This window comes from Vanessa atalanta, chromosome 10, assembly GCF_905147765.1.
Source record: "Vanessa atalanta chromosome 10, ilVanAtal1.2, whole genome shotgun sequence".
Lineage (NCBI taxonomy): Eukaryota > Metazoa > Arthropoda > Insecta > Lepidoptera > Nymphalidae > Vanessa > Vanessa atalanta.
The window spans coordinates 8355094-8382057 of NC_061880.1; the positions used below are offsets into that span (position 1 = coordinate 8355094).

General features: G+C 30.9%; 4 protein-coding genes across 4 annotated transcripts; 2 read left to right on the forward strand and 2 right to left on the reverse strand.

Moving 5' to 3' along the window:
• Positions 1 to 10834: 10834 nt before the first annotated feature.
• LOC125066765 (MMS19 nucleotide excision repair protein) lies at positions 10835 to 17523 on the reverse strand. Its single transcript, XM_047675025.1, has 7 exons — positions 17228 to 17523; positions 16736 to 17119; positions 15005 to 15354; positions 13475 to 14929; positions 12719 to 12982; positions 12038 to 12205; positions 10835 to 11773 (listed from the first exon to the last, which is right to left on the reverse strand). The coding sequence occupies exons 1-7, from the start codon at positions 17313 to 17315 to the stop codon at positions 11570 to 11572; spliced, it is 2913 nt and encodes a 970-aa protein (XP_047530981.1). The 5' UTR covers positions 17316 to 17523; the 3' UTR covers positions 10835 to 11569.
• A 409-nt stretch (positions 17524 to 17932) lies between these two features.
• Positions 17933 to 19115, forward strand: LOC125066769 (DNL-type zinc finger protein-like). Its single transcript, XM_047675031.1, has one exon. The coding sequence runs from the start codon at positions 18023 to 18025 to the stop codon at positions 18533 to 18535; it is 513 nt and encodes a 170-aa protein (XP_047530987.1). The 5' UTR covers positions 17933 to 18022; the 3' UTR covers positions 18536 to 19115.
• Positions 19063 to 22108, reverse strand: LOC125066768. Its single transcript, XM_047675030.1, has 2 exons — positions 21866 to 22108; positions 19063 to 21449 (listed from the first exon to the last, which is right to left on the reverse strand). The coding sequence occupies exons 1-2, from the start codon at positions 21947 to 21949 to the stop codon at positions 19923 to 19925; spliced, it is 1611 nt and encodes a 536-aa protein (XP_047530986.1). The 5' UTR covers positions 21950 to 22108; the 3' UTR covers positions 19063 to 19922.
• Positions 22109 to 23189: 1081 nt separating this feature from the next.
• LOC125066770 (U6 snRNA-associated Sm-like protein LSm1) lies at positions 23190 to 24487 on the forward strand. Its single transcript, XM_047675033.1, has 3 exons — positions 23190 to 23373; positions 23456 to 23640; positions 23865 to 24487. Exons 1-3 carry the CDS (start codon positions 23316 to 23318, stop codon positions 24036 to 24038), a joined length of 417 nt encoding a protein of 138 aa, XP_047530989.1. The 5' UTR covers positions 23190 to 23315; the 3' UTR covers positions 24039 to 24487.
• The last annotated feature ends 2477 nt before the right edge of the window (positions 24488 to 26964 follow it).

Below are 26964 nucleotides of genomic sequence, written 5' to 3' on the forward strand. Positions count from 1 at the left end.
CTTGTCGTAACTCTGGCCTAGGAGGATCCGCACAAAGCCGCAGTTAATAAAAAACTATATCTGACAATTTATACGACATGAAAACGAGTATGTTCCTTCATATTGTAATAAAACTTACATCATAACGCTTATGACTGTTTTACCGACAGCTTTTAGGGAGATAATTAAAATATACTTCATCTGAAATTGTGAGAATTAAAGTCACAACTCTAGCGCTCTACGCCACTACTTATACTAATTGATAAAAAGGAAAAAAAATATACAACTAATATCGAATATAGAAGAAGTAAACACATTACTACAATAACCGTAGTAAAATGCATATATTTTATATTGTATTGAAGTTTTTTACACATTATAAAATTAAAATATCATAATCTTATACATCCTAAAAATATTTATATCGAAACTCTGTCCCTGTTTTTGTTTTCCCCGAAATGTTATTTTAATGAATTAATTATAATTTATTTTACAATGCGTGACATTTATTCTTCTTTGTATTTTATTTACGTTCGCGGCTTTCCCCGTTCGTAATACAAACATTCTTATTAATATTTATACTTATGTAAAGTATGCTTGCTTTTTACATGCCAGTATCATAACAAGTATAAAACATATGTAACCTTGTTGTATATTTGAAAAAGATATCATTTATAATAATGTATATGTATAAAATAAATATGTAATGTATATTTATTTTATACATATACATTATTATAAATGTTAATTATTTTATTATATTATCAATTAATTTATTATATAATTTTTTATGCTCGGCGGTGAATGAAAACATCATGAGGAAAACTGCATATGTCTAATTTCAACGAACATGCTTCTAAAACTTGTCCTCAAAGGGAGAGGCTCTTGGACTAGCAGTAGAAAATTTACAGACCGTTACTGAGTCTACGACAACAAAGACTAGTTTATAAAAAAGAAATCATTTATAATAATGTACCTAATATTAATTATTTTATTATATAATCATAAAAAAACTTACTTTTAGTTATTTATCTGGTGGATATGAAACTTTCATATAAGGGCAACAAGGTAATATAATAATATAATAGTAAGGTTTTATAATATAGTTATATTAAAAATAATATAGTTATATATAAAAACTCAAGTTAGGCATGTCTTGAGTTTTTATATTGTTTAGTATTAGTGATATAGTTTATGTGTACGTTGTAGGAAGACATGTCGCTTCGAGCTTATTCCAAGTAAATGCTACTAAAACTATAACGTATACATGGAAACTCTGCGTGATCACTTAAATGTCTACATAAATATACCATAGTCGAATATGTTTGAAAAAAATAGTATAAATAACACATTATTTTAGCGTTATTATAAAATAGAATAAGAACCTTTTACAGTAATCGTACCGGTACTTTAAGATATATTACAAGATATTTACTTTGTGCAAGCCCGCCGGGTAAGTACCATCAAGTCATCAGATATTCTACCGACAAACAGCAGTACTCAGTATTAAAAAAAAATATCTTTGTTTGGCTGGACTATTTTAAGTAATCGTCTTTTGAATAAATTTACTATATTTATTGATAGGGTTAGCTCACGTTATCCATTTACTAATCGGCATAACATTGGACTGCGGTAAAAGGCGGTGGGTATTATGTGTACGTAGATGGTTCCAGACGGTTCCTCAGTCTCGAATACGCGGGATTAGAACAGGGATTACATATCTGGAACGGTACTGTAACCGGCTGGCATTAGGGTAAGACGATTGCGTAGGCTTTTGTTTTGAGGTAATCAAAGCGAATGATTTGTTATCTGTTTTGGTAAATATAAGTATCAGATTAAAAAACAAAAGGCAGTCGGTGCGACAAATAATACTACAACAAAAGCGAATACGAAATCAAAAACAAATACAAATTCCCGGTAGTTCATATATTTTATTTTTTATATATTAACGTGTTAATGAATTTAAAATTACGACACACAGTACCGGCAGCCCTCAGTCTGACTTTTGTTTTATAATCAGAGACATAAGTATTAAAAGTACACATTAAGTTTTACATGGTTAAAGCACAAACGGAAAGAGTTCCGTTTTTGAGGAGAAGATTTGAAGCTTTTTCCACCACGCTACTCCAAAGCGGATTGGTAGATCCACATGTGACAGATTTTTATTCGAAACATGCAGGTTTCCTCGCGATGTCTTACTTCACTGCAAAGCACAAGATGAGATATAAACACTAATTAGGGCATAGAAATTCAATTGTTCTTGTTTGGATTCGAACCAGCAACCATCAGTTAAGACTCTAGTGTGAGTGTAACTCTAAGTGTTCTAATTACTGTAAATCCAATACGTAAGTGATATGTCGTAATGTATATGTAATAATTCCATCGGTGTGTATTTCATTGAATATCATATTCGATGAAATCAATAATGCGTCAAACGCAAATTCATATGCGATGATGCCACCAAAGCGAAATCAATCATAATATCATCCAACGAACCAAGTACAACTATCAAGTATGTACTATAAGTAATGTAACCTACCAAAGTGGTTATTCACATGTTCCTTATTGAAAATCGATAGGCATAGTAAACATCGCATCTAATGGTAGTTGGTCACCACCTAGTTCCGACTTAAGGGCAATAAGGGCCCATGTGCACGTGGTGAATCGGCGATAATCCCTCATACCCAAAAACGATATCAATGGTCCAATTGTGATGTTCTAAGACTTGATCGTCTGTTTTTAGATAGCATTTTGCATCAAAAATGTATAATAAAATTCAAATCTGGTACCGGGACTACCAACCTAAGAGGTACATTGCCTAAAAGATTACCACTCGGCTTTGTACATAGTACTTGCACTTACCACCTACGTAGCTTGACAAAGTGTAACGAAATCCAAGTATCGTCATCATCAGACATCAAGAATGGTACATCTATGATAAAAATAATAGTTTTTTTTTTTATTATTACCTGAAAGTTTTTTAATATCTAAATACATATTACAGAATTATATCCGACAAATACTAACTTTTGATGATAGTGATGTTTGGTAGTAGACCACTCATGGATTTTTTATATTTATGAGCAAAACGATAACATAGACTGCAAAGGCCGAGATGGCTCAGTCAAGGCCGAGATAGCGCAGTGGTTAGAACGCGTGCATATTAACCGATGATTGCGAATTCAAATCCAGGCAAGCATCACTTAATTTTCATGTGATTAATTTGAGTGAGTTCATAATTCATTTTAAGCTTGGCGGTGAATGATAACATCATGAGGAAACCTGTTTAATTTCAACGAAATATTGCCACATGTGTATCCACCAACCCGCATTGGAGCAGCGTGGTGGAACATGCCCTTAAGCTTCTGCTCTAAGGAAGAGGCTCTTAGCCTAACAGTGGAAAATTAAAAAGCAAATGAACGAAACCGCAGTCTATAAAACGAACTGAGTATTTGTATGCAGCACGTATAAGTGACCTAGTGACATCAGTAATGAAATACAAGAACGATGTTGTACACAATTGCGATAGTAATGAGAGCAAATTCAATTCCGATATCGCATTAGGTCTCTTCATAGAAAACCTGTTCCAGCTCGTACTATAATTAGATCTGTGTTCTAAAGATAGACATTTTACAATTTCTTGGGACATTATCTTATAATACAAATACAGAAACGTTTACTTGGAAGATAAATTTAGATCTTCACAATTGAAGCAATTTGTCATATAAACAAAAGTCGACTTAGAAGACTCAGAACTGGCGATCAGAGGAGGCATTCCCATTAGTAAATTAATAAATTTAATTATAATTAATTTTAATAATAATTGCACTAAATATTGCCAAATGCACTAAATAAAGTTTTGTATAAAAACTATGATATACAGAAATATTTAAAATTTTGTTAAAATGCTTCGTTTAACAAAACGTTTATAGTCCGTTTAAAACAGTGACAAGCGTAGACAATACCCGTGTGAAACTCGAGGTGCACATGACATTTACCCTCTTTACCTACAATGTATTTTATGCTACAAAACTCTTGCATTTTCATCATATAAATATAACATACAGGTGACACTCTTAATATCCGAACTGTACAACTGAAATAACATTTTCGTCAAGCAATACAAATACTGAGATTTCATTGGTACTTAAAATCTATCTTGGATTATCTATATTTATAACAATATTTACAAAGTAATCTGATACCTTTTCTCATTATAGTTTCAATAATTATTTAAATAGAAAGTAATTAAAGATATGTATCATGAATTTAATATTTTTGTTTTCTAGAGTTTGTTTGTGTAGTATATGTTTTATATACTAGTTATGATTTTTTTCGTATTCGACATTTGTATTTTCATAATTATGTACAATACAGATTTGTACTGTCAAGTATATTGGTGTATACTAATGCTTTTAAAAAGTAATATATATATATATGTACATATGTTTTGCACCACATACGTGCATAATTATATGTTTTAGTGTGTTCTAGCACCGGTTTAATAGCACCCATACTAAAGCACTTACTTGTTATATTTACGTCCTTATAAAATATATTTTGGGTCAGATACAGTGTATGTACAAGGATTAGGCAGACTTAACATCCTTCAATCCTTTTTGACCGGGTCACCTGCCTGACGCCAGCTTTCTTCCTCCTTGGGGATGCTATTCTTGATTAGTAGGTTACCCGGTTTGTGTTTTGGAGACTGGACTCTATTTAATGTGCTTGAAATCAAACACTAAACGCACGTAGATTTTAGTGATAACAATAATCAAGCAAATATATATTTAATCTTTTATAAAATATAAAGCCTATTATTACAATGTTTTTAAATGTCTTATTAATCCATTATTTATAAGGTTTCAGATGCTGAGGTATGTGTGTATATACTGTCCATCAAAATATTCAATGTCACGCTGAGTTTTACCAATGATAAAAATAAAAATAAAATCTCAACATAAAAACACATGATTAAATCCATTGGAACGTTAATTTAAAGTCTTAATAGCACTAAAATTATCATGACTTAAAAGGATTTTAAATACTACATATCTCCAACTTAATAAACCAACTGGAACTGCACTGCACAACAAAATGATATTGCCTTCCTACGCCGGTAGACGCATAAAGAATAATGAAAAAGATTTTCTTTATTGCGGCCCGGCCATGCTGCAACTTTATCTGGTTACGGAGGGTCTTAATTAGATAACTTGAAGTTAGGTGCCCCCGCTCATACTGTTTGCTATAATATCAGCAACGGCTTTATTAAGGTTACCGCAGTTCATACTCAGTTAAATTCTCGTTGTTAAAAGTCTTAAATATTTCATGCATATTTACGTAATTTTTTTTTTTTTCATGAGCCACATTTAGGGTGGCTCGGAGACAGCCCAAATAAATAATATCAGTATCTACGATTCGTTTAAGAATTTATTATTTGTTTTAAGTTCATGTTATATGTTAGTATATTTTCGGTTCACATGAGTAAAAATTTTAGATTCAAATTCAAATTACAAACATTATAATAATTATTGTGCAATAATTCGAAACTTTCATTTATTAACAATCTAAACGACTGATAATAATACAACAACAGTTTAAGACCCAGTTTGCGCACCATTGACTGGGAGGTTGTAGTAAAATAAATGCTATGCACACATGTATAGTCATCGAACGAGGCTTTTCTTTGTTACGGGGCTCATTATTCCAAAGAAATGTTGTATGAGCCATGTATTGATTTTAGTATGTACATACTTTATCAGGTACTATCAATACAAACAAAATTTATTATTATTATGTTTAAATTCATATTTTGGCTAATTTCTATCTATTGTACAAAAAAAATACACATATATTTAAGTTTGACGCGGGAGAAACTTCGAAGCGCAGCTCAGTCGTATATAATAATATTATATACTGAAACATTTTCCGAAACCTACCTCATTTTATGGTACCAGTTTTATTCAAATTGGTCAGTGGGTTTTTTCAGTTAATTCAAGCATTCAAAGAACCTGATTAATTAAAGATAAAAGTTAACATTATAGGTACATTATCCACTGTAGGTACATGTGACTGCATTAAGAGATAACATTTGATGAAATCAATATTAAATTTTGTATATTACCCTGCAGCTATAAAATTGAAGATATTTATTCACGCTAAGCAATTTAGTATTTTGTATGGAGGTTAATTAATTAGTCTTCAATTACATAAATATTGCATTCATAACGCATTCATCATTAAATAAATAAGTTTACTTAAATTAATATACGTGACTTTCTATTTAATTTTCAGAAATTATCAACCATAATCAACCAGCCAAATGTAGGTGCGCCAATAAGGAGGAAAGAGAAAAAGGTTGAATGTAAATCCAAGAAGACGGCATTTTATATTTTCTGACGTCATTTTATTTACTTCTTACTTCTGATGCGAGTGTGTATCCGATGCACCTTTTCCAAATTTCTGATTAAAATTCCAATCACACGCTGCCAGAGGTTGAGTAATGTGATAAAACCTCTAATCTGCTTCATGAAAACAGTAAATTTCTTCGAAATCCCTTTGTAATTTCATTATACAAAGTTTGTATTCGGGGTTGAACGCACATAAGTCCGACGATGAGTCCCTAGACAGCTAATGCGACGGACCTTTCCAGAGATTAAGTGAACAAATCCAGTCCAACGCTTCAATTAAAATTTGCATACTGTCACGCATTACAAGAGAAAATGTGCTTATGACCTTAAAGAATGATTACTTCATCAAAATATACTGACAAAATATATAATTTATTCTATATATAATTTAGCCTTACATTACATACATACATTAGCAGCCTGTAAATTTCCCACTACTGGGCTAAGGCACCCTCTACCTTTGAGAAGAAGGTTTGGAGCATATTTCACCACGCTGCTCCAACGCGGATTGGTGGAATACACATGCGGCAGAATTTCGTTGAAATTAGACACATACAGGTTTCCTTACGATGTTTTCCTTTACCGCCGAGATGATTTATAAACACAAATTAAGCACATGAAAATTCAGTGGTTGTCAGTGGGTGTCAGCCTGCCTGGGTTTGAACCCGAAATCATCGGTTAAGATGCACGCGTTCTAACCACTGGGCCATCTCGGCTCTCATTTTAATCTCAATAAATAAAATTATTAATTAAATGTATGTAGGGCATCAGATGTTATGCACCATTGAAGTTGTGATATATTAATATACCACAAATATATGAACATTTAATAGTTGTATTTAAGTAATACGACTCAAAAATATAAGTGTGTTTGTATCACTATACATTGCCAACAAAATGAATATAAAGAGTAACAAATAAAAAAATATTTGTACGAAGTATTTCGTTTTGGAGGATCAGTGAGCAGTGAAATAACATTGTATGTATATTATAAAATAATAACATAAAAAAGGTATTGGATCTATTGCTTAAATCATCACTTATTTGTATTTTTTTATACTACCAATAAGAAACACCGAAATTACAATAAAAAATACGTTATATTTGTCATCATTAGTTCAAATAATAGCTCTAGCGTGTTATAAAATAGTATACCGAAAAATATATTGAATTATAAGCAACACAACAGCGTCTGTAAATAAAATATGAACAAAAAACACGAGTTCAAAACAAACCTAAACCTTTATAAAAGTAGTTTGAAGCTTTGAAACCGATCGCTCACTGTCGTACCGTACTTCAGTCATGTTGTTGTTGAACCTTTGTTTAGAAAATACCTACCTATTTTTTTGCATTTAAATATGACCTATTACGTTATTATTATACGTGTGGTAAGTACTTGTCATCCACTAATAGTATACTTATTTTATGTTCCGGTTTGAATAGTGAGTAAGCCTGAAAATACAGGCACAAGGGACATAACATCTTATTTCCTAAATGTGTGGTCGCGTTGACGACGTAGATTGTTAATATTTCTTAGAGCAACGAAGTCGTCGGTAACCGTCACCACTGTAGTTACATAACTAACAGGTAACTTACCTTTTTTGGATACATTATTGTAAAGACATTATGAAAATTATCTGAATCGTGAACCTTATTGCAGGACTAGAACGTAATTACAAAAAAAATACTATTTATTATATAAATATTAATTAAATGATGATGAAAACAGTTTAAATATATTATTAATAGTTTTTCAAAGTTCTATATAACGTTGTGACGTATTTAGGAAGTAGAGTTGTTTTGTTTACTTTTGTATAAATACGCCATAATAGCGCCGTGTTTCTGTTTTCGAAATAAACTGCATCAAATTATATCTGTTTTTAATTCGGAGTGTAGTTTTTAATTTTAGTAGCGTATTTCAGTTTAGTTATCTATAAGTAGATAATTATATTTAAAGACATAAGAACATCGCGGACTAATAAAAGAGACGTTTGTTGTACAAATATTATAAATAGGTAAGTGAAAATTAATACTGTACTGTTTTTTGTAGCGTTAGTGTGGATACCAGTATTGGTCAATTTTTAAGAAATTTGCAACTTAAAATTGTACACTATATCAGCCTATGCGGGCAGCATAAGCTATAAAGATACAAACTAATATAATTTGAAAGTATGTACTATATTAATTGGATTAGCAGTTTTTGGTTAATTCGAAAAGTACAAACAGACATACCTCGCCTTTTATAATACTAGTATAAGTTAGTTTCAATTAATACAAAAATGCGTAAATTAAAAAAATGCGATTTAAATAATTCGTTTACAATAATATGATTTTGATAACAATTAATTGTACTAACCTACGTACGTACTTACAAGTAAAATCAAACTTTTAACAAAGATATTTTATCTAATGTAACGAATACATTTAATGTATATACTGTAATTAATCTTAATCTAAATAATAAGTAAAATATATATACTCACCGTATACTATACTTTATTTCATTAAGTAGGTACAATAACTTGTACTGCTTAACGGAGTTTTCAAAATGGCTACTTTTTTATGAACTGACTTTTTTATGGACAGCCCTGAATACTAATTCGCGTATTTCTTTAAAAATGACGGACTCCATAAAATCTTCCATTCTCTATATAAATAGGAGGAGGGAATATAGGAGGGATGAAAGTAACTTATTTCTGAGTTTAGATGAAACTGAAATTTCAAGCTGAATAAAACTTATATAATTATTATGTTTTATATTGTTATGAATATTTAATCTGTTATCGATTCGCAATATTTCACAATCTTGGTACACATACGGATTAAATAATACTTACCTATTTATTCTGTTTTGGGTGCTTAAACATAACTGAAATACTATCTTTCATTTGGTCTTCTAAAAACTCCACTTTAGGGTCTTCATTACCATTTAAAGTGCGGCAAACGTTGGAACGCGATAAGAGATTATGCAAATTTAAATCAAATTGTTAGTGGCCAGAGATTTGTCCAACTAAGCCTTAGATGGGCTCCGCATACGTATCTAAGGTTTCTTTTATGTCCCAAGGAACCTTTCCGACTTTATATTTGAATTTGTTAAAATAAATTTTACTCTTCTTTTACTTAATTACTGTTTGCTATGGATGTTGACAAAGTCACGGCCATTTTTTAATAAAGATTTGTTTTGTTGAGTTAACGGTATTAATTTGGCCTAGACAGATGTTTGCTGTTGTTTCATTTCCAAAAAAACAATTCAGATAAACGTGAAATTGCACTAATTTCGGATTGGAGATCCTAAAGAGAACAATAAGTGTGCTGTAAAAAGCGATCACATACAATATTTTGATATATATATATTTATCGAACTCAATTACAATTACAACACCCTATCCTATATGAAAATTAAAGTTTATGAACAGGTTTTTCTAATACAAATAAGTTTATGGCAGACTGGCAAATGAGCATAAAAGTGCTACAAGTAAATTTAATCATCCCTCGCATGACCCATCGTTAATGCGCCATTAGACTTGGGAACGGTATGTACCTTGCGTCGGAAGTAACACTGTCTCACTAACTGAAACACAACAAGTATTGCTGCTTGCTGTGCCGGTAGAATATGTAATGGTAGGTGGGATTGCACAAAGACCTATCATCAAGTATATTCTTTTTTTTTATTATTTATTTAATAATATATAAAATTATTGTTATCTAGCCTTTTACTTTATTTTATATATTTTTTTTTTATGTCAAAGGTGGCAAACGAGCAGGAGGCTCACCTGATGGAAAGTGACTACCACCGCCCATGGACATCTGTAACACCGGGGGGCTTGCAGGTGCGTTGCCGGCCTTTCAGGAAAGAGTACGCTCTTGAAGGTTCCCAAGTCGTATCGGTTCGGACAAAACCGCCGGCGAAAGCTGGATCCACAGAGTGGTTGTGCGAGGCAGAAAGTTTGTTTTGAAGGGAAGGTAATCGCAATGCTGCTTATTTTTATGTAATAATAAACTACTAAGTGCAATAAAATTGTTGAAGTCTGTTAAAATTTTCGATTTTTAGTCAAACAAGCTTTATAGTTGCATATTGAATAGTTTGAACTTGGACTGTCCTAAGGTCATGTTCATCGGGCATATCGTGCCAGGATCAAAAGAAAACTTCTGAACGTTTTTAGGTTTATTTATATGTATATATACAGGTTCAAGTCATACAGCTCGGTAGGAACAGCTTCGATTATGAAACCGATAGATGAATTCGCTTGGGACGGGCAGGCATTTGACAACCTTCGTTAAGAACTTAAGTCGCTGAAGTACTAATCCTAAGAATGAAAACTTAATTTGACTCTCTTTACGCTTGGAATCTTCTTACAATAAATTAACAGTCAACCACAGTATAAAAATATGTATCATGAAATAAACGAACATACATAAAATTTTAGAAATAAAACCAGTGCATCTGTAATAATATTAGGTATATTTTGTTTATGAGATTTCTAATAAAAACAATGAAAAAATAACGAAACGAAACGAAACGTAAACTTGCGGGTTTCCTACCAAAATTTTAGTCAACCATACTGTCCTGACATCGTCAAAATTAACATGTGCTAAAAATCCAAAACATCTTGCCGTTCAAAATTTCAGTCTCCTAGTGCTGTCTGTAGATTTAGAGAACAGTTACTAGACAGGAAATGTGTGGCGGTCGATGTAAATGTGTTTTAAACATAATATATATATTTAAAAATATGAATGTGCAAAATAAATGCAAATAAATATTTTACAAGAATAATTTTATCAAAGGATTTTTATACAAAAATTCACACCACTGAATACTGGCATTAATATCAGCATGCAGATTATTGTCAAACATGCACCGAAAAACACTTTACTTATTGCGATACTTTAGAAACTATACAATGTTGTATATACTATTTTATTTTTTAAACCAATCTGATTTCATTCTTTATATGAATAATTTTGTGATTATGTGACGTCAATTAACTTGTCAGTCTGTGACTGAGTGATGGTGATAGATAAAATAATATGAAAATCGACGTATTCAAATGCACTTCACCACCAACAGATGGCGCTAGCTATGAATATATCTGTAAAATACATAACATAAATCGTAACAATGAATAATATTGTTATATTATTGTTGTGTAACAATGTTAATATTTATAAATATTTATTGGTTATGTTTCTTTATTTTCTCCCGGTGCACCGACGAGGAACCATCTCGTTCGCGCTTTCACCGCCATGTTCCTTACTAGCCTCTTTTTGTCATCGAGAGATGGCGCTAAATCTATTAAAATGTCCTGTTTGTAGGGTAGAAGTAATCTCGTGTCATATGAATTCGCTATATCGTATAGACATTGTAAACTCTTTATTCTTACATCCTGAAATAATTTATAAATTATCATATATTCCTACATATTTTGTATTCTGTGTCCGAAGTTTAGTGTCAAAATTCACTACAAATAAAATGTATTATGTAAGGCTGTTTATATACGCGTCGCTGCATTAAAAGCAGCACCGCCCCAACGGTTTTTTCCGTGTGTAAAATAATTAAATAAACTCAAAACATTAAGTAAGTAGTAATAAAATAAATGAAAAATTAAATAATTACTTTTTTAAACAAATTAATCCCATTCAAAACTTACCATCGATTTAACATATGTAGTCAAATTTATTATCCTAGGTAATATAGTCTGTAAGCTCTGAGCTAAAGCGACGGTTTTCGCCTGAACGAAGTAAATGAAAATATCAATCATAACTATAAGTAGATCTTTATTGTCATACTCCAGTGCATCTATAGCCAAGGAAGCAATCTGCAAAAAAAATTATAATAATATTTTATAAATTCGAATAATCTGTATTAAACCATAAAGTAGTAAAAAGTTATAAGTAATATTTAGATGTTTTCGGTCGGTCCACAAAAAAACCTAAACTCCATTCTACGAGTCAGACATCAAGGGAAAAAATCCATCGCACCTCATTAGTCGAAACGCACGGCTAGAAATAAACAAGACGAATCTGGCATGTCTGACAATGAGCGCACAAAGGCAATTCCTCTTTTTGTGGAGTCTTAATAATTGAAAATATTTATAAACTCTAATGACAAAACAAAGATCTCTCTAGGGTTAAGTGATTTGAAATATTGAGTTATTGTATTTTATAAATAGGGCTTTGAGGAAGCCCATCTGGTTAGGTACATTTATAGACACAAGGTAGTGCTGACCACATACCAACATGTAGCACATTTGGACACCCGCCTAACAACACTAGAAAAATAAAAAAAATACCATATTAATATTAATTTTACATAATTTACAAACACCTACCTTATTTACTTCATTATTAAGTACACTTTTCGGCGTTTTCTCTAAAATATACGCCCAACTTAAAATGTAAGCCTCCTTAGTCTCCGGACAAATAGACATATTTTCAGTCATTTTTGTAAAAGTCAGGAACATCCTCTGTTTGTAAAGTAGACTTGTTCTACAATGGTGACGAAAACTGAGACAGTCGGGGAAGTCTGTCATGATTATTCTTATAGCTTCCGATCCTTGCTGACTACATTCAGGATTTGATATTGATAACAGTATCTGAAATCACAATATGATATGAAATATACTCGACTTTATTCTTGTATAATAAATTATTCCATCCATATAACGTAGACAAGATTCTAAAATATTCATCATATTGATAAAATTAAAACAAAAATTTCGGAAATGATAATGATCCTTTTTTTAAATTACAATTTTGGGTGTACACCATTAGTTACAAAAACAACCAAACTGTTGATTTCTAGCATAATTGTGTCACCCATGAGTTTTCCACTGAATTTAGTTAATTAAACCATGACGCTGCATTATATCAAATGCATAAACAAACAAATAAAGGCAGATATTTCTTTTATTACATAATTGTTACTGTTTAAGATAAAATTTTACTGGTCGTCCATAGAATAAAAACATACCACTGATTTATGGAAAATGTTTCTAATGATATTATTTCAGTTGTGTGTATTTACAATTATTAAGCTCTCATAAAAACAAAAACTACACTTAACCCTCTGTTAATATTTATCTTACCTTTTTCAGCCAAAATTGAAATAGGTCACTGCCTCTCATAACAAGGGCCTTCGTTATCCATCCATACAAAAATATTAATCTTGGACAAATTTTCAAATCATCTCTATTACATGAGGATAAATTATTCTTCAACCCCTCATACATCAATTCAAACTTTTGCCCATTCTCTGCTTTATTTAAAAAGTGTGCGATTAAATAACATGCTTTTAAACGTACCACATCTTTATCATTATTTAATGCAAGTCTTAGAGCTAAAGATAGGATTTCCTCGAAATGTTTATTGTACACATTAGGTCTTATTGATCTATATAAACATTCTAACATTTGGAAGTTTGCCTCATTCATAGAACACTTTTCAATAAGAGCGCTTGTGTGATTTGATAAAATATTTAGCTGCTTATCCGCAGGTAGGCTACAAATTGTATTGGATACCAAAGAGTAACCATGTTCTAATGATTCATTAGACGTCGCAATTTCATTATACAGCCAAGTTAGTACAGAATCTATTAAGCCATGATCACTCTCTATTTGGGCTACTTTATCATACGAATATAAACTTGAATTAGATATCGAGCTGCTTAATGCTTTGATAACTTTAGAAGCTTCTTCGTTGCTTGAAGTTATGACTTTAAGCATTTCTCCAATGATTACTTTAGTGAAATCATCTATACTAGCCAGACTTGATAGGAGATTAAGACGTTTCTGTAATGCAGTTTTATCTTGAATCAAATTCTCTAGATCACATTTTCCTTTAACAACAAAGTCCATTATTAATTCCGGATACTTTCTTGCAATTGCATGTACAGTTTCTACACTAACGCTTAGTACTTCATCATCTTCTAAGTGTTGAATGTTATATGATAAAATTTCCACAAATGGTACAACAAGATCAATTTTAAGAGCATCCTTTGCTCTAATAAGTGTCCTAAATCCTACCACTTGGTATTCTTTTGTTCTTTCACTAGCTGCTGTCAAACACAACTGAGGTATTTCATCAACTTGTTTCTGGATTTGATCCAGCACCCCCCAATGTTGGGCCAACTCATACAAATCTCCTAAAAATTCTATACTCGCGATCTGTAGTTTTGGAGATGTTTTGAATTCATAATAGGCAAGAACTGCAGGGATCATTGCTTTCGTAATTATTTCACACGACTCTTTCGACGCATTAGCTGCCGTCAGTAATATTTTTGTTGCTTGTACAAATTGTGCTACAGTTGCGGACTCTGCTAGTGCTGTTTGCATGGAAATGAGTATCCCTTTAATGAAATTCTCAAAAGATTGATCCGTATTGGCTATTGTAGACAATTTGGACACTAGTGCAGATAGAGATTCATGAGCAGCTAGTTTTACAACATCATCAGTTTTATGTGATATCTCACGTTGCAGAGATGACCACAAAGCTTTTAAAAATGGTCCATAGCTTTCTGCCTTAAATGTGTCACAACTTTTTGTCTGGAATAAAAAATAGAAACATTTTACTTAACTTAATCAAAAGTTATTCTATACTTTAGTAAGAAAACAACTTACCAATAAAACAAGCGAATCAATTTTAGCTACTCTTAAACTAGAGTCTAACTTTTCTATTAACAAAACTAAGCAATGCTCAGCGAATTCTGGAATTGCGCACAAACATGGGCACAGGGCTGCAGCCAAATCATTTCTCGTTACTGGCGCCGGGTCATTCGGGGAAGGATGGAAATCAATTGGATAATAACAAGATATAACTTCAAACATTTCTTCAACTAAATGCCCTAAAGGAATTTGTGCTAGAAATTTTGGCAGAAAATTAAAGAGAAACAGCAAATTACGAGGATCACGTTCACCATCCATTGAGGATATTACTCCATATATAAAGTCTGGACCTAGTGTTTTCATATCTGAAAAAAGAAATATTGCTCTACAACTTTCCTGTTAAACAGCAGACAAAATTGGGTTTAAAAAAAAGTAGCCTATGTCCATCTTTGTGGCTTATGATAGCTCTGTACTATAAATTTTATCAAAATCAGTTCAGTGGTTTAGTCATAAAGCATAACACGAAGACAAGCAGAGTTAATATCTTTATAATATTAGTAAAGAAGTGTAGATTGTATATAGAAACTTTAGTTTAGAATCAGCAGAAAGTCATTAAAATCATGAATGCAACATGTAAATAACATACATACATTTATTTCATATAACAAAGCATCACATTCATAAAAGACAAAAACAATTATTTTCAAGAAACCAAAAACTAGTTTTGAAAGCATGAGATAGACATACTGGGGAATTTTGAAGACCTTTTTGAGGTGTACAATACATACAATAGCTAAAAAGGTGTTTTTTTATAATATCACTTTAGAAACCTCTAAAATTATCAGTGTTTCTCTACTATATTGGGCATGTATTATACATATAAACCTTCCTCTTGAATCAATATATCTATTAAAAAAAACCCTTCAAAATCTGTTGTGTAATTTTAAAGATCTAAGCATTCAGAGGGACAGACAGGGGTAAGCGACTTTGTTTTATACTACAATACTGTAATGATTACATAGAATGTAACTATAGGTATATAAAGATACAGACATGGGTGATAACTGCATAATTGTAATTTAAAAAAAAATATGACTATTGGTGTTACTTTGTGATAAACATTTGGTAAGTATCCTTAAGGCCAGGAGAGAAAGAAAAAATATGGACCATGTTTTGATAACAGAAGATAAATATAGGAAAGTACCAAGATGAAGAATAAATCTGACATTGCCCAGGCTTACATTGTCAGTCTGCACTGACTAGTCACTGTAGAAATTGCAATCACAAGGGGCAATTATCGGTCCAGTATCTCACTTTGTGTGGGAAAGTTAATTGACGGTGAAATTAAAAAAAATATTAAATACCTAACCGAAAGTAACTCACTGGTTGGAACTGGCTCAACTTTGTTTTCACGGACCCAGTAGCTGTCAGACTAACTGACTTTCACTGCCTGCCAGAAACTGTGTCCTTGAAAACTAGGCTTAAAATCTGAGTAGAAATAAACCTTGACCTGTCTACATACTAACAATGTACTACTTAGTATTTTCAGTTTGATATATTTTCCATCCATTAAACAGACGAGTGAAGGTTGTTTCCTATTCAGATCCTCTACTATTAAATAATTTCAAACATGAATATACAAAACTAAACGTAAGAATCAGTAATTTTGACTGATATTTTTAAATACTCTAATATTAATTAATGTAAATTCAGTGAAATAAAATCTAATTAAGATTCTATACTTACATTGAACATCCTTTTCCAATAACTTTGATATTGTCAAATAAATATTATATCTGTCTTGCCTCACTTGTGATTGGCAAGCTACCTCTCTAAACAAAACATTAAAATATTCACCGCTTAACTGTACACTATAGTTTTTCATATCAATAATATAGAGATAGCCTTCTAAAACAGCAGGTATTACTTTGTGGTTATCTTTTAAGCGATCTATATAAAATTTAGATATAAATTTGATTTGCATATCTGTTAAAAAATCTTTAGAAATCTCTTGTAATATTTTTGTAAAAAATCTCATTCCTCTTTCTCTGTTGTCCACTTCTTTATTTGTTAATACACCAGCCATATTTTCGACTAGGATGGTTATTTGAAGCCGACCTGACATGATATCTGAAAATTAATTAAACTATTTTAGTTTAACACCATAATATACGATTACTATATTCGTCAAGTAAAACTTTGTATTAATATTAACCCGAAAAATAATCTTAATCTCACCTGTTACTATACTGTGTGTTTGTTCAAAAATGTCATTGTTCTTTATAATTTCGTCAGCTAAATCCGATCTAAACCAAACAGGCTCCATTTTCACAAATTTTGTTTTATATAAAATAGATTTTTATAAGATTTTATAAAAACGAATTATAAATTTTCTTAACACTGTAATTTTATATCTTTGCAATAAAATTTACAATAATTTAGACATTGACCATTATTTACAATAAGAAATCATTTTGTATAAATTAAACTGTTGAAAATACGGAATTGGTAAATTTTAGGTTATTGTTTCTTGTGTCATTAGTGATTTATTGAATAGTGAAAGTGACATCACAATTTACATCAATTACGCGAGATAATATGTCCCACAAAATAAGTTTTGTGTGTGTTAATTAAATGAGTTTATACTTCCTATTACAGTTATAATTTAAATGTGTAATAATTTAATGCTTATTAATACCACTGTTTAGTGTATACTGTTAATCAAATAATCAGTTAACACAAGTTTTTATTAAATCATTCTGCATGTGAGGTACACATGTTGTCAGCCAAACGATAAGAATACGAAAAATACTTATCAAAATATGTATAGCTTTATAATAGTATTTTATCTTTATAGATATCAACTCAATTAATAATTGTAATTACACCACACTTAAAATTATACTGGCAATATGAAATCCTGAATTTTATTTTGACATTGACATGAAAACAACGTGATTTTGATGTTATTCAGGAACAGTAAAAGTGATGCAATCTTGTATTTAAAATTCGTTTTTCTGAAACAATAGTACAATGTCTCGAAAATCATTAATTGACTTTGTAGTAAAATATCACAAGCCACGTCTATTAAACAACGTGGTATGTTTTCCAAGTAATGGCAATTCATTTTTCGGAAGGCGATTTTTGATCCCAACTGCTGTATCAACGCCAAAAATGCAATCACCAAGAAATTTCAGTACCTCATATTCAAAACTAAACGAAGTCCAGCTTACTAACGAGCCAAAGAAGACTGACGGAAAGTTTCAGTTGATGTTTACATGTAAAAAATGCAATACTCGTAATTCAAAGTTCATTACAAAACTAGCGTACTACAAAGGTGTTGTAATTGTTATATGTGACGGTTGCGATAATAAACATCTTATTGCCGATAATCTGAACTGGTTCACCGATATGAATGGAAAGAAAAATATTGAAGATATCATGGCAGAAAAGGGGGAGACTGTACAGAAGATTATGTCAAATGATTTAGAATTTATAGCCAATGAAATTGTTAGTAATATTGAAAAGAAAGCATTAGATGGATAGGTTTTTTATTTTATTTGAAATAAATTAATGTAAAGTGTATAAAATGTAAGTTAACATACAGAAAAGAGAATTTTCTAAACTTAAACATGTGGTTATAATTAAATGTTATTCAAGCTTTTTAGTAGTTCAGGGTTGTTGACTTCTTATTCTACTTTTTATATTTCACTGAAAGTTATTGCAACTATGGAATTAAAATTTTGTTTCTGATATATTTATTAACATTTTACATAAATATGTTATAACAATAAATTTAGTTAAGTCATATTATGCTGCATATAAATCATAATTATTAGTCCTGTATACATTTTTACTGAATTGTTAATAATTGTGAAGATCTGATTGATACTGATATTAGTTCTTAAAAAAAATATCATCAACTTCAAATCATTACAAGGTTAAAATGGATAGTTTTTATTGCTATCTTTAATAATTAATACTTATTTAACTATGTCCCTTCAAGGTCTCTACAATTAAAACAATTTTATTAGTGAACTGAATACATTGAGGTAATTAAAATAAAACATTAATTTAATGATTACATGACTTATTTTATTTTATTATATGGCTGACATAGTAAAAATATAATAGACAAACTTTTGAGTAAGTATCTTAGCAAATGACATATTAAAAATGAATTATGCACTATATAAGACAGCACCATAGTGCTAATAGAAATTATTGTACTTAACTTGGCACCAGATGGTAAACATTAATATTAAATCTAAGTAAAATTAGTTTACATGTAAAAAAAAGAAACATTAAAATAATCCAAATCATATTATTTAATCTATGATAATGTTTTCCCTATTTTCATATTCAAAAAAACTATATATTCCTATAACTTGCTCAGAACAGAAATATTCCTATCACCTCTGCTGTTATTACATACTTTTATTTTTAATTTTACATGTAAACTAACAAAAATAAGGCACATATAAATCACATTGTAATAATCTCTAAATATCTTGTGCATCTAAATAATATACTTTAAAAACACTATCTAGATTATAAAGATTTCTTAGAAATATAAAAAATATCAAAATGGGAATGCTACAACAGTCTCAAATTTTAGATAATACTTTTAAAACAATTCAACAAGCTTTATTTTACAAAAAATAATGATTCAATTTATGAAATTCATGTAATGTATAAGTTACTGAAAATAAAATTACTATTAACACATGCTATTATTGGACATTTTCTTATAAACATATGTCATGATTAAAATAACATAGATACATAGGTTTATTTTAAAGTTGAAAGTATTAGTAGTAAATAACTCGGGAATGCTTAATAATTTCACAGTATATCAATATCACTTATATAGAATGTAAGTTAACTGTAATTTTCAGTCTTTAGGATCCAATCTCATTGACAATATTTTTGATTACACTATTTTTGGACGGCTAATAATTGCATAATCAGTTCCATTCCAATTAGAATGGGTAATATCCTCCAACCCAACTTGATTTTGAAGAATCTGAGCTTGAGCAGCTGTTGGTACTTGGGGTCCAGGAGTGTTTGGTTTTCTTATCATACCATAACCTAAATGAGAATCATCAGCCAACCTTGCTGTTTGCATAACATTTTCCACTTCATCATAATCATTCCAAGTGTCTTTACTTTTTGGCTCACTGAGAGCCAAAGTTGTTGGCCTTGCTTCTATCTTCTTATATCTCGATGATTTGTTTAGTTTACTTGTTGAACCAAAGTATTGTAACCTGTCATAATTCTCATCCTCCGGATCAACAACAGAGCTAGGTAAGAGAATAATCCTAGAAGATTCAGGTCCAGATGTGTTTAAATTATCCTGAGATCTGGATATAAGCTTCATGCAATTTGGAGTATCAGCTAGATTTGGAGTAAATTCAATATGATCTGGGTCATCAATTCCTAAAGTCCTCCAAGCTTCACTTCTCACTTCTACTTTGTCATATGGCACAGATGGGGGACTATGTTCTCGCTTTACTTGATCTATTGGTTCATAGTTGTCTAGCTTTTTATATCGTCCAAAGTCAATACTCTCGTCTGATGAACTTGGCAGATCTTTACTTATTTTTTGGAGATTTATAATTTTACGAGGAGGCTTTTGTGGTTTCGGTTTGAGTGCAGGTTTAGGCATCAACAGTGGTGCAGTATCTCTATCAGTGCTTGCAGACTGATGACTTGAAACTGATGCTGTTTTAAAGGAAAGAGAACTTAGGTTCAGATCGTCTGGTCTAGTTCCTACTAAAGGACTTTTTGACCCAGGACAACAAAATTCAGGACTGTTAAGGTTTTCATTACCAATCATTTGTTTCATCGTCTTCATTTTAAGAGATAAACATTTAAATATTTCCGATTGATTAGGATGTTCTAGATGAAAAATGCCTTCCCCTGTATCACATTTTCTGCCAGCTTCAAATGTAAATTTACCCTGTCTATAACCATATCGCCTAATGTATCTATATGGCCATGTTGCATAAAGCTTGTTATCATTGACATCTCTTAATTCAATAGCAGTTGTAGTTAAGAGAAGGAGGTATCTAATTGGTTCGAATCCACATCTTGTTGATGCATCAGAAGTACACATTTTTACTGAAAATACTCCTTCACCTGATGAACAGTACAAGTCATTATCTTCATCACAACTAATGGGACTGATATCTCTCCCTTTAAAAGCAACAGACTGTAAAGCAGTCACCCATTCTAATGTTTCTGCTTCTGATTGGGCACTGACTTGCTGAGTATGTGACTTAGTCAGTATAGTTATTGTGTTTGGACTAGAATGTGTAATTTTTATGCAATTTTCAAGAGTCAAAACTTTCGGAATTGCACCAGATGTAACATCATCTTTATTGTCGTAAATTTCAAGGCGTTCGATACCCTGTATGCTAGCATTGAATAGCATACAGTGTTTTTGTTGCCAATTTTTCTGAAAAAAGTAAATAATATACAAAAGATATTTTTGCTATCATTATGTTGATATACACAATAAAAATTACGTTTACAACACATAATATGTAATATCAAATTTAGGATTTATTGAGATAAATTAACGAAATTATAACGAATTATTCAGAATATAAATTAGTATTCAGAATGACACTTTAATTGAAACAAATAGGAAATGCAAACAAATGAATTTCCGCTTGTTATACGTACAAACTTACTGAATTCGTAATCAGCATGCAGTAATTCTACATGTACACATATTTCGAAGTCCTGACTCATTAGAAAGCATATTGTCATAACTGTATCATGCCTCGTGTTTATTGCTGTTTATTACTTACCTTATAAATGTATAGTTTTTTTGTAAATAATTTATAAGCATTAGAACAACTAAGGTACCTTTTTAGGGAATTTACTAAACATGTTTCCTCCCGCTGGTGGAAATAATAAACATCCCGATTTTATTTCATCGTCCGGTTCCATAATGATATTTAATTTTTTAAACAATATATATATTGTTCACGGTTATATTAAACACATCACGTTCAATTTCTTGAAAAAAAAATGCAGGTAATTTCAAATATTAATATTTTTAAATTTCACACGGAAGACAATATTTTTGTGTTATGTACCTACTCTGAAGTGCAATGCAAAATGCAATATTAGATGACAGCTAATATAGATAAATAATACTAGGAAGTTCACAGACTTGAAAAGTTAATTTTATTCAAACACGCGGGAATTTTTAAAGAGAAAATATATTATATCACCAAAAAACGTTTTATCATAATTTTTAATTCAATTTGCAATAATAGAGAAAATTCAGAAACTGAATAAAACGTTGAAATTCGTGACAGGAGGTTCGTTTTTAGCCCAGAGGATCGGAATTGCGATTTAACGGGGAAATGCTGCTAGCATTCTTGCCACCATTCCACGCGGTCAAGATTTATACAGTAACTATTTTTAATTCATATTTGTATATATATTTAAGCACTTAATGTTGTCTATTCTTATAAGTATGTACTTTATTTATGTATGACATAACATATATAAAAACAATCATTTGAAAACTGAAATTACCTTTTACAAATAAAACTCCAATCTAATATATTTTTAATGAACTACTATTTTACACACAGGTACATAAATAAAATAAATAATATGTATAGAATACGAATAAAATATTATGAAAGTTTGTTTTGAGTAACTAAGAAGTAGGATAGAACATAAACGTATGTTAAATTTAACAATTTTATACGTTTTGCTAATAGCTTAGCTATGTTGTGCACTACTGACTGACTGATTATTATATATTTATTTATAATACAACACTATTTCACTTAACTACTTATATCCATTTTAATTTTACTGCTTATGTTGCAATAACATCATCGTCGATATTCAAAGCGTCAATTTTCACAAATCCATAATGAAATAATGAATGTTCATTGTTTATAGATTATTCAAGCCCTCGATCAATGATATCGCATCAATTCTATGTCAAATGTTGTTTATTTGTCTTGTGACCTCTTCTAGTTGGTATAGACAATAAACTTTAACATAATTATAAATCAACTTGGGGACTGCAGCTCCTATCAAGCTACCTGTAAAATAATTATAACATTTATTTGGTGCCTAGAAATCTTGTAATCCGCAACTATAATACAACCAAACCAAAGACTAATCGATGACAATCTGTCATTGAGATTGTCAGATGTCAGAACTCAACTACTCAGTCAGTGGTCACTTGTCAATTGTCATACTTAACCGGGTAGGAAATTGGAATACATTTTTGCTAATGTTTCTATAAATTTTATTTATTGCATTTATTCTAAAATAAAGAATCAGGATGTCAAATAATGTTAATCCACTAGCAGGAACAGCACATTTGTTGGACGAATTGGACAGTAGGTTCATTAGTTATAAAGTTAAAAATTTATATTTTACATTTAATTATACATTCATGATAATAAACCTTATTTCATTAAGAGAAACTCATGGTGTTGCTGCGCGATGGCAGGACATTAATCGGCTATTTACGCTGCGTGGATCAGTTTGCAAATTTAGTTTTACACAAGACAATAGAAAGGATTCACGTCGGCCGGGAATACGGTGATATTCCGCGAGGTATATTTATTGTTAGAGGAGAAAATGTTGTCCTATTAGGTGAAATTGTAAGTACTTTACTTTTAAACAATATTTACTTTTTTAATACATTTAAAACATTAATAAAAAAAAAATACCATTTTGTACCCTTTAACAATATTGTTTTCAAATCTTAATTATTAAGATTTACTGTTTTTTTTATTACTACTTACTTTGTTGTGGGATGGATGATCTTTGTTTACTTATGTTTTAATGCATTAATATGTTATTCAAGAATTGATAATTCTTTCAGGATAAGGATAAAGAAGATAGTCTGCCATTGACGGAAGTATCAGTTGATGATATCCTAGATGCTCAAAGAAGAGAACAAGATGCTAAAATAGAACAACAGAAATTACTTTCAAAAGCGCTCAAAGAAAGGGGACTTAATTTATTAGCCGACTTGGGTCATGATGACATGTTTTGATATATATAACTACAACAAATCATTACTCAACACCGAAATATCTTACTGTGCTAGAGGTTAAGATCTAAAATTTTTAATATAAATTTAATGAATTTGAGTTACAACTTTTTCTTACTTTATTTTTCTATCAATAATTGTTCCTTTAAGAGTATCTGTTCATTAAATTTAAATATATTTTGCCTTTTTCAACATCATACTTTAACAAATTATATGTGGTTCTGCTGTGGTGGAATGGAGCCCAAAAGAAAAGAATTGTCAATGAGGGTCAGGTAGGTTTACTGTTCACAAAAAGTACTACTTAAAGGTGGCCAAGAAACTATGATTATTATTGAGGATGATCATACTAACTTATACATCATAATAACTTGCTATGGAAATTTTATCTTTAAATCGAAAAATATTCGATTTTGGATTTGAGTGTTGTATATAAATAAAGAAATATATTCAAATCAAGCTGTTTACATTTGAATAGAGAAGATAAAATTAAACAAACATATTCAATAGAGTTTCTTGACAGAAAGTCAAGCACTTTTTGTTAGACCAATCAGAAATAACAGCTTAATAGAATTACCTATAGTCTATTCTAACCACTGGAGGTCAAAAGCCGAATAAACACAATTTGAAAGCAAATTGACGCGATTTCATTGGTCCAGAGCTTGATTAGTCTCTTAATCATTATGGATTTGCGAAAAAATGCCGTTTAGGACGACGACGCAACTGTTATCAGAACTTTAGAAATAAAATTAAAATGAATATATGTAGTTAAGTGTAGTAGTGTTGTTTTATAAATAAAGACATATAAATCAAAAATTCTTAGTAAAGCTACATAAATATTTTATAGCTGAGCTTTTAGCAAATCATCATCAATGAAGAATGTTACTAGGTATGCCAAATCGCTTGAAATTTTTTCTCAGTAAAGCCTGTATGTATACAAATACACTAGTTTTTGTTGTAGTCAAAAATACCTAGTAGTTTTGATTTTATAGGCATTCAAAGTTTCGAAAAAAATCGTGTCCCGCTAACAGCCGCTTGAGTACCTGTGACGTCATATCACAACGCGTCGCGCGGGCAGCGTACCGCTTAGTATCAAGTCGCCAGCACTTATAGTTGTTGAAATAGCTTGCGCAGTATTTTGTCGTGTTTTCGTTCGCGTATTACGTTAATAGTCTAATAATAGTAAATATTATTCGATTATTTATATTAATAAAAAGGACGAAGGATTCGAAAAAGGGCAATCGGATAATCTACCTAAAATAGATGGATTAATGGTTGCTCATTATTTATCAACAAATAGTGATTTTGTTGCCACCGAAATGCGAGGGATAAAAATGCAAAGGTAAGTAAACTTTCCAGAATTAATGAATTTATTTAAAAATGCACGAGTATTTATACAAGCATAGGAGTGGGCATAGACAGAGCTACCTTATTTCAATGCACACTTGTTTCAAACGAATGCACAAGTTTTTATACAAAAAACAGACGTTGCAATAAATAATTATTTTCGGAGAAATAAGTTACAAACGACCGCGTGCTACTTCAAATTCCAATAACAAAATCTGAAAGCTTTTCATTGTTTCAAAGGGGTCGTGTAATAGGTGTGGCATGCGGTTCAAATAAGTTAAGTTTATTATTAGTTACTTACATACTTGACATAAGTTTTGGTTTCTGTTGATAATGCGACGACGTATTGCTACAAACTCAAATAGTAGAAGTACCTACCTATCATTAAATTTAAAATACGTAAGGTCATTTTATTTTATTTTACTCAATTTTTATTGCAAATATAGATGTTTGGACAGTTGTACTAAACCTTTTTTATTTATTTGTATTTTTTTACTAACAAAATACGTAAGACCATTTATTTTTATTGAAAACTTATTTCAGATCGGCAAGAGACAGCTATGGCGATGATGCTATTGGTTATGTTCAAGTAAAAAGAGTAGGTGATGTATGTACGGTTAAATGTAGAATCACGCCAGAACACCGCGTACGTACCACACCTTATCATTGCAGCTTAGAATGTAATGAAAAGGATGGAGAAGTTTTAAATGTAACCTGCGAAGATTGTGCCGCCAGCAGAGGTGGCTGTAAGCATACTATAGCATTTTTAATGTGGCTACATCGTCGAAGCGAGGAGCCTTCAACGACTGCTACCAAGTGTTATTGGAAAAAATCTAAGCTCTCAGGTATTGGTACCACACTGAAAATAATTAAAGCTAAAGATTTCGGTACAAGTGGTATAACACTTCATTCAGTCGGCCAGAATGGAAATATTTTTTTTGACCAAGTAGCATTAAAACTTAGAGAGCTTCAAATACAATGTTCTCTTTCACATTTTATATGTGAAAAAAAAGAAGTTGAAAAGATGTCCATTCATTATTTAATTAATCGTTTCAAAAAATCCTGTGTTGATTTTCACTTTGAAAGTTTTATAACATTTTGTAAAAACGAAATGACGGAATCAAGATGTCATCAAGTAAAAGAGGGTACAACAGCTCAATCAGATTCAAATTTGTGGTTTGAGATGCGCTACGGACGTATAACAGCTTCAAAAATGTACGAAGCTGCTCAGTGCACAACAAAAGATGGCTCTTTAGTTGAGGAAATATTTGGTGCTGTAACTTTTAATCAAACGAATGCTATCAAAAGAGGAAAAAAATTAGAAAAGGATGTCATAAAAGAAGTCTCGAAGCTACATAGTATTAAGATAGTGGATACTGGTCTTTTTTTAAAGAATGAGTGGCCTATGATTGGTGCCTCGCCTGACGGACTTACTGATGACTGCGTTCTTGAAGTAAAGTGTCCAACCAAGGCAAACACTTTTACTACGTATTGTAGTAAAGGTAAACTAGGCAAAAAATATTATGCTCAGATACAAACACAAATGCAAATGACCGGAAAAAGGAAAGCCCTATTTTGTATTGCA

Coding starts and splice junctions, on each gene's coding strand:
- LOC125066769 (XM_047675031.1), top strand. CDS start 18,023: ATGTCTCGAAAATCATTAATTGACTTTGTAGTAAAATATCACAAGCCA.
- LOC125066770 (XM_047675033.1), top strand. CDS start 23,316: ATGTCAAATAATGTTAATCCACTAGCAGGAACAGCACATTTGTTGGAC. Junction 23,374..23,455: donor TTTGTTGGACGAATTGGACA/GTAGGTTCATTA, acceptor TATTTCATTAAG/AGAAACTCATGGTGTTGCTG. Junction 23,641..23,864: donor TTGTCCTATTAGGTGAAATT/GTAAGTACTTTA, acceptor TAATTCTTTCAG/GATAAGGATAAAGAAGATAG.
- LOC125066768 (XM_047675030.1), bottom strand. CDS start 21,949: ATGGAACCGGACGATGAAATAAAATCGGGATGTTTATTATTTCCACCA. Junction 21,450..21,865: donor TTAGTAAATTCCCTAAAAAG/GTACCTTAGTTG, acceptor TACTTTTTTCAG/AAAAATTGGCAACAAAAACA.
- LOC125066765 (XM_047675025.1), bottom strand. CDS start 17,315: ATGGAGCCTGTTTGGTTTAGATCGGATTTAGCTGACGAAATTATAAAG. Junction 12,983..13,474: donor TTCAATTTTGGCTGAAAAAG/GTAAGATAAATA, acceptor TTGTGATTTCAG/ATACTGTTATCAATATCAAA. Junction 11,774..12,037: donor CTACATATGTTAAATCGATG/GTAAGTTTTGAA, acceptor AAATTATTTCAG/GATGTAAGAATAAAGAGTTT.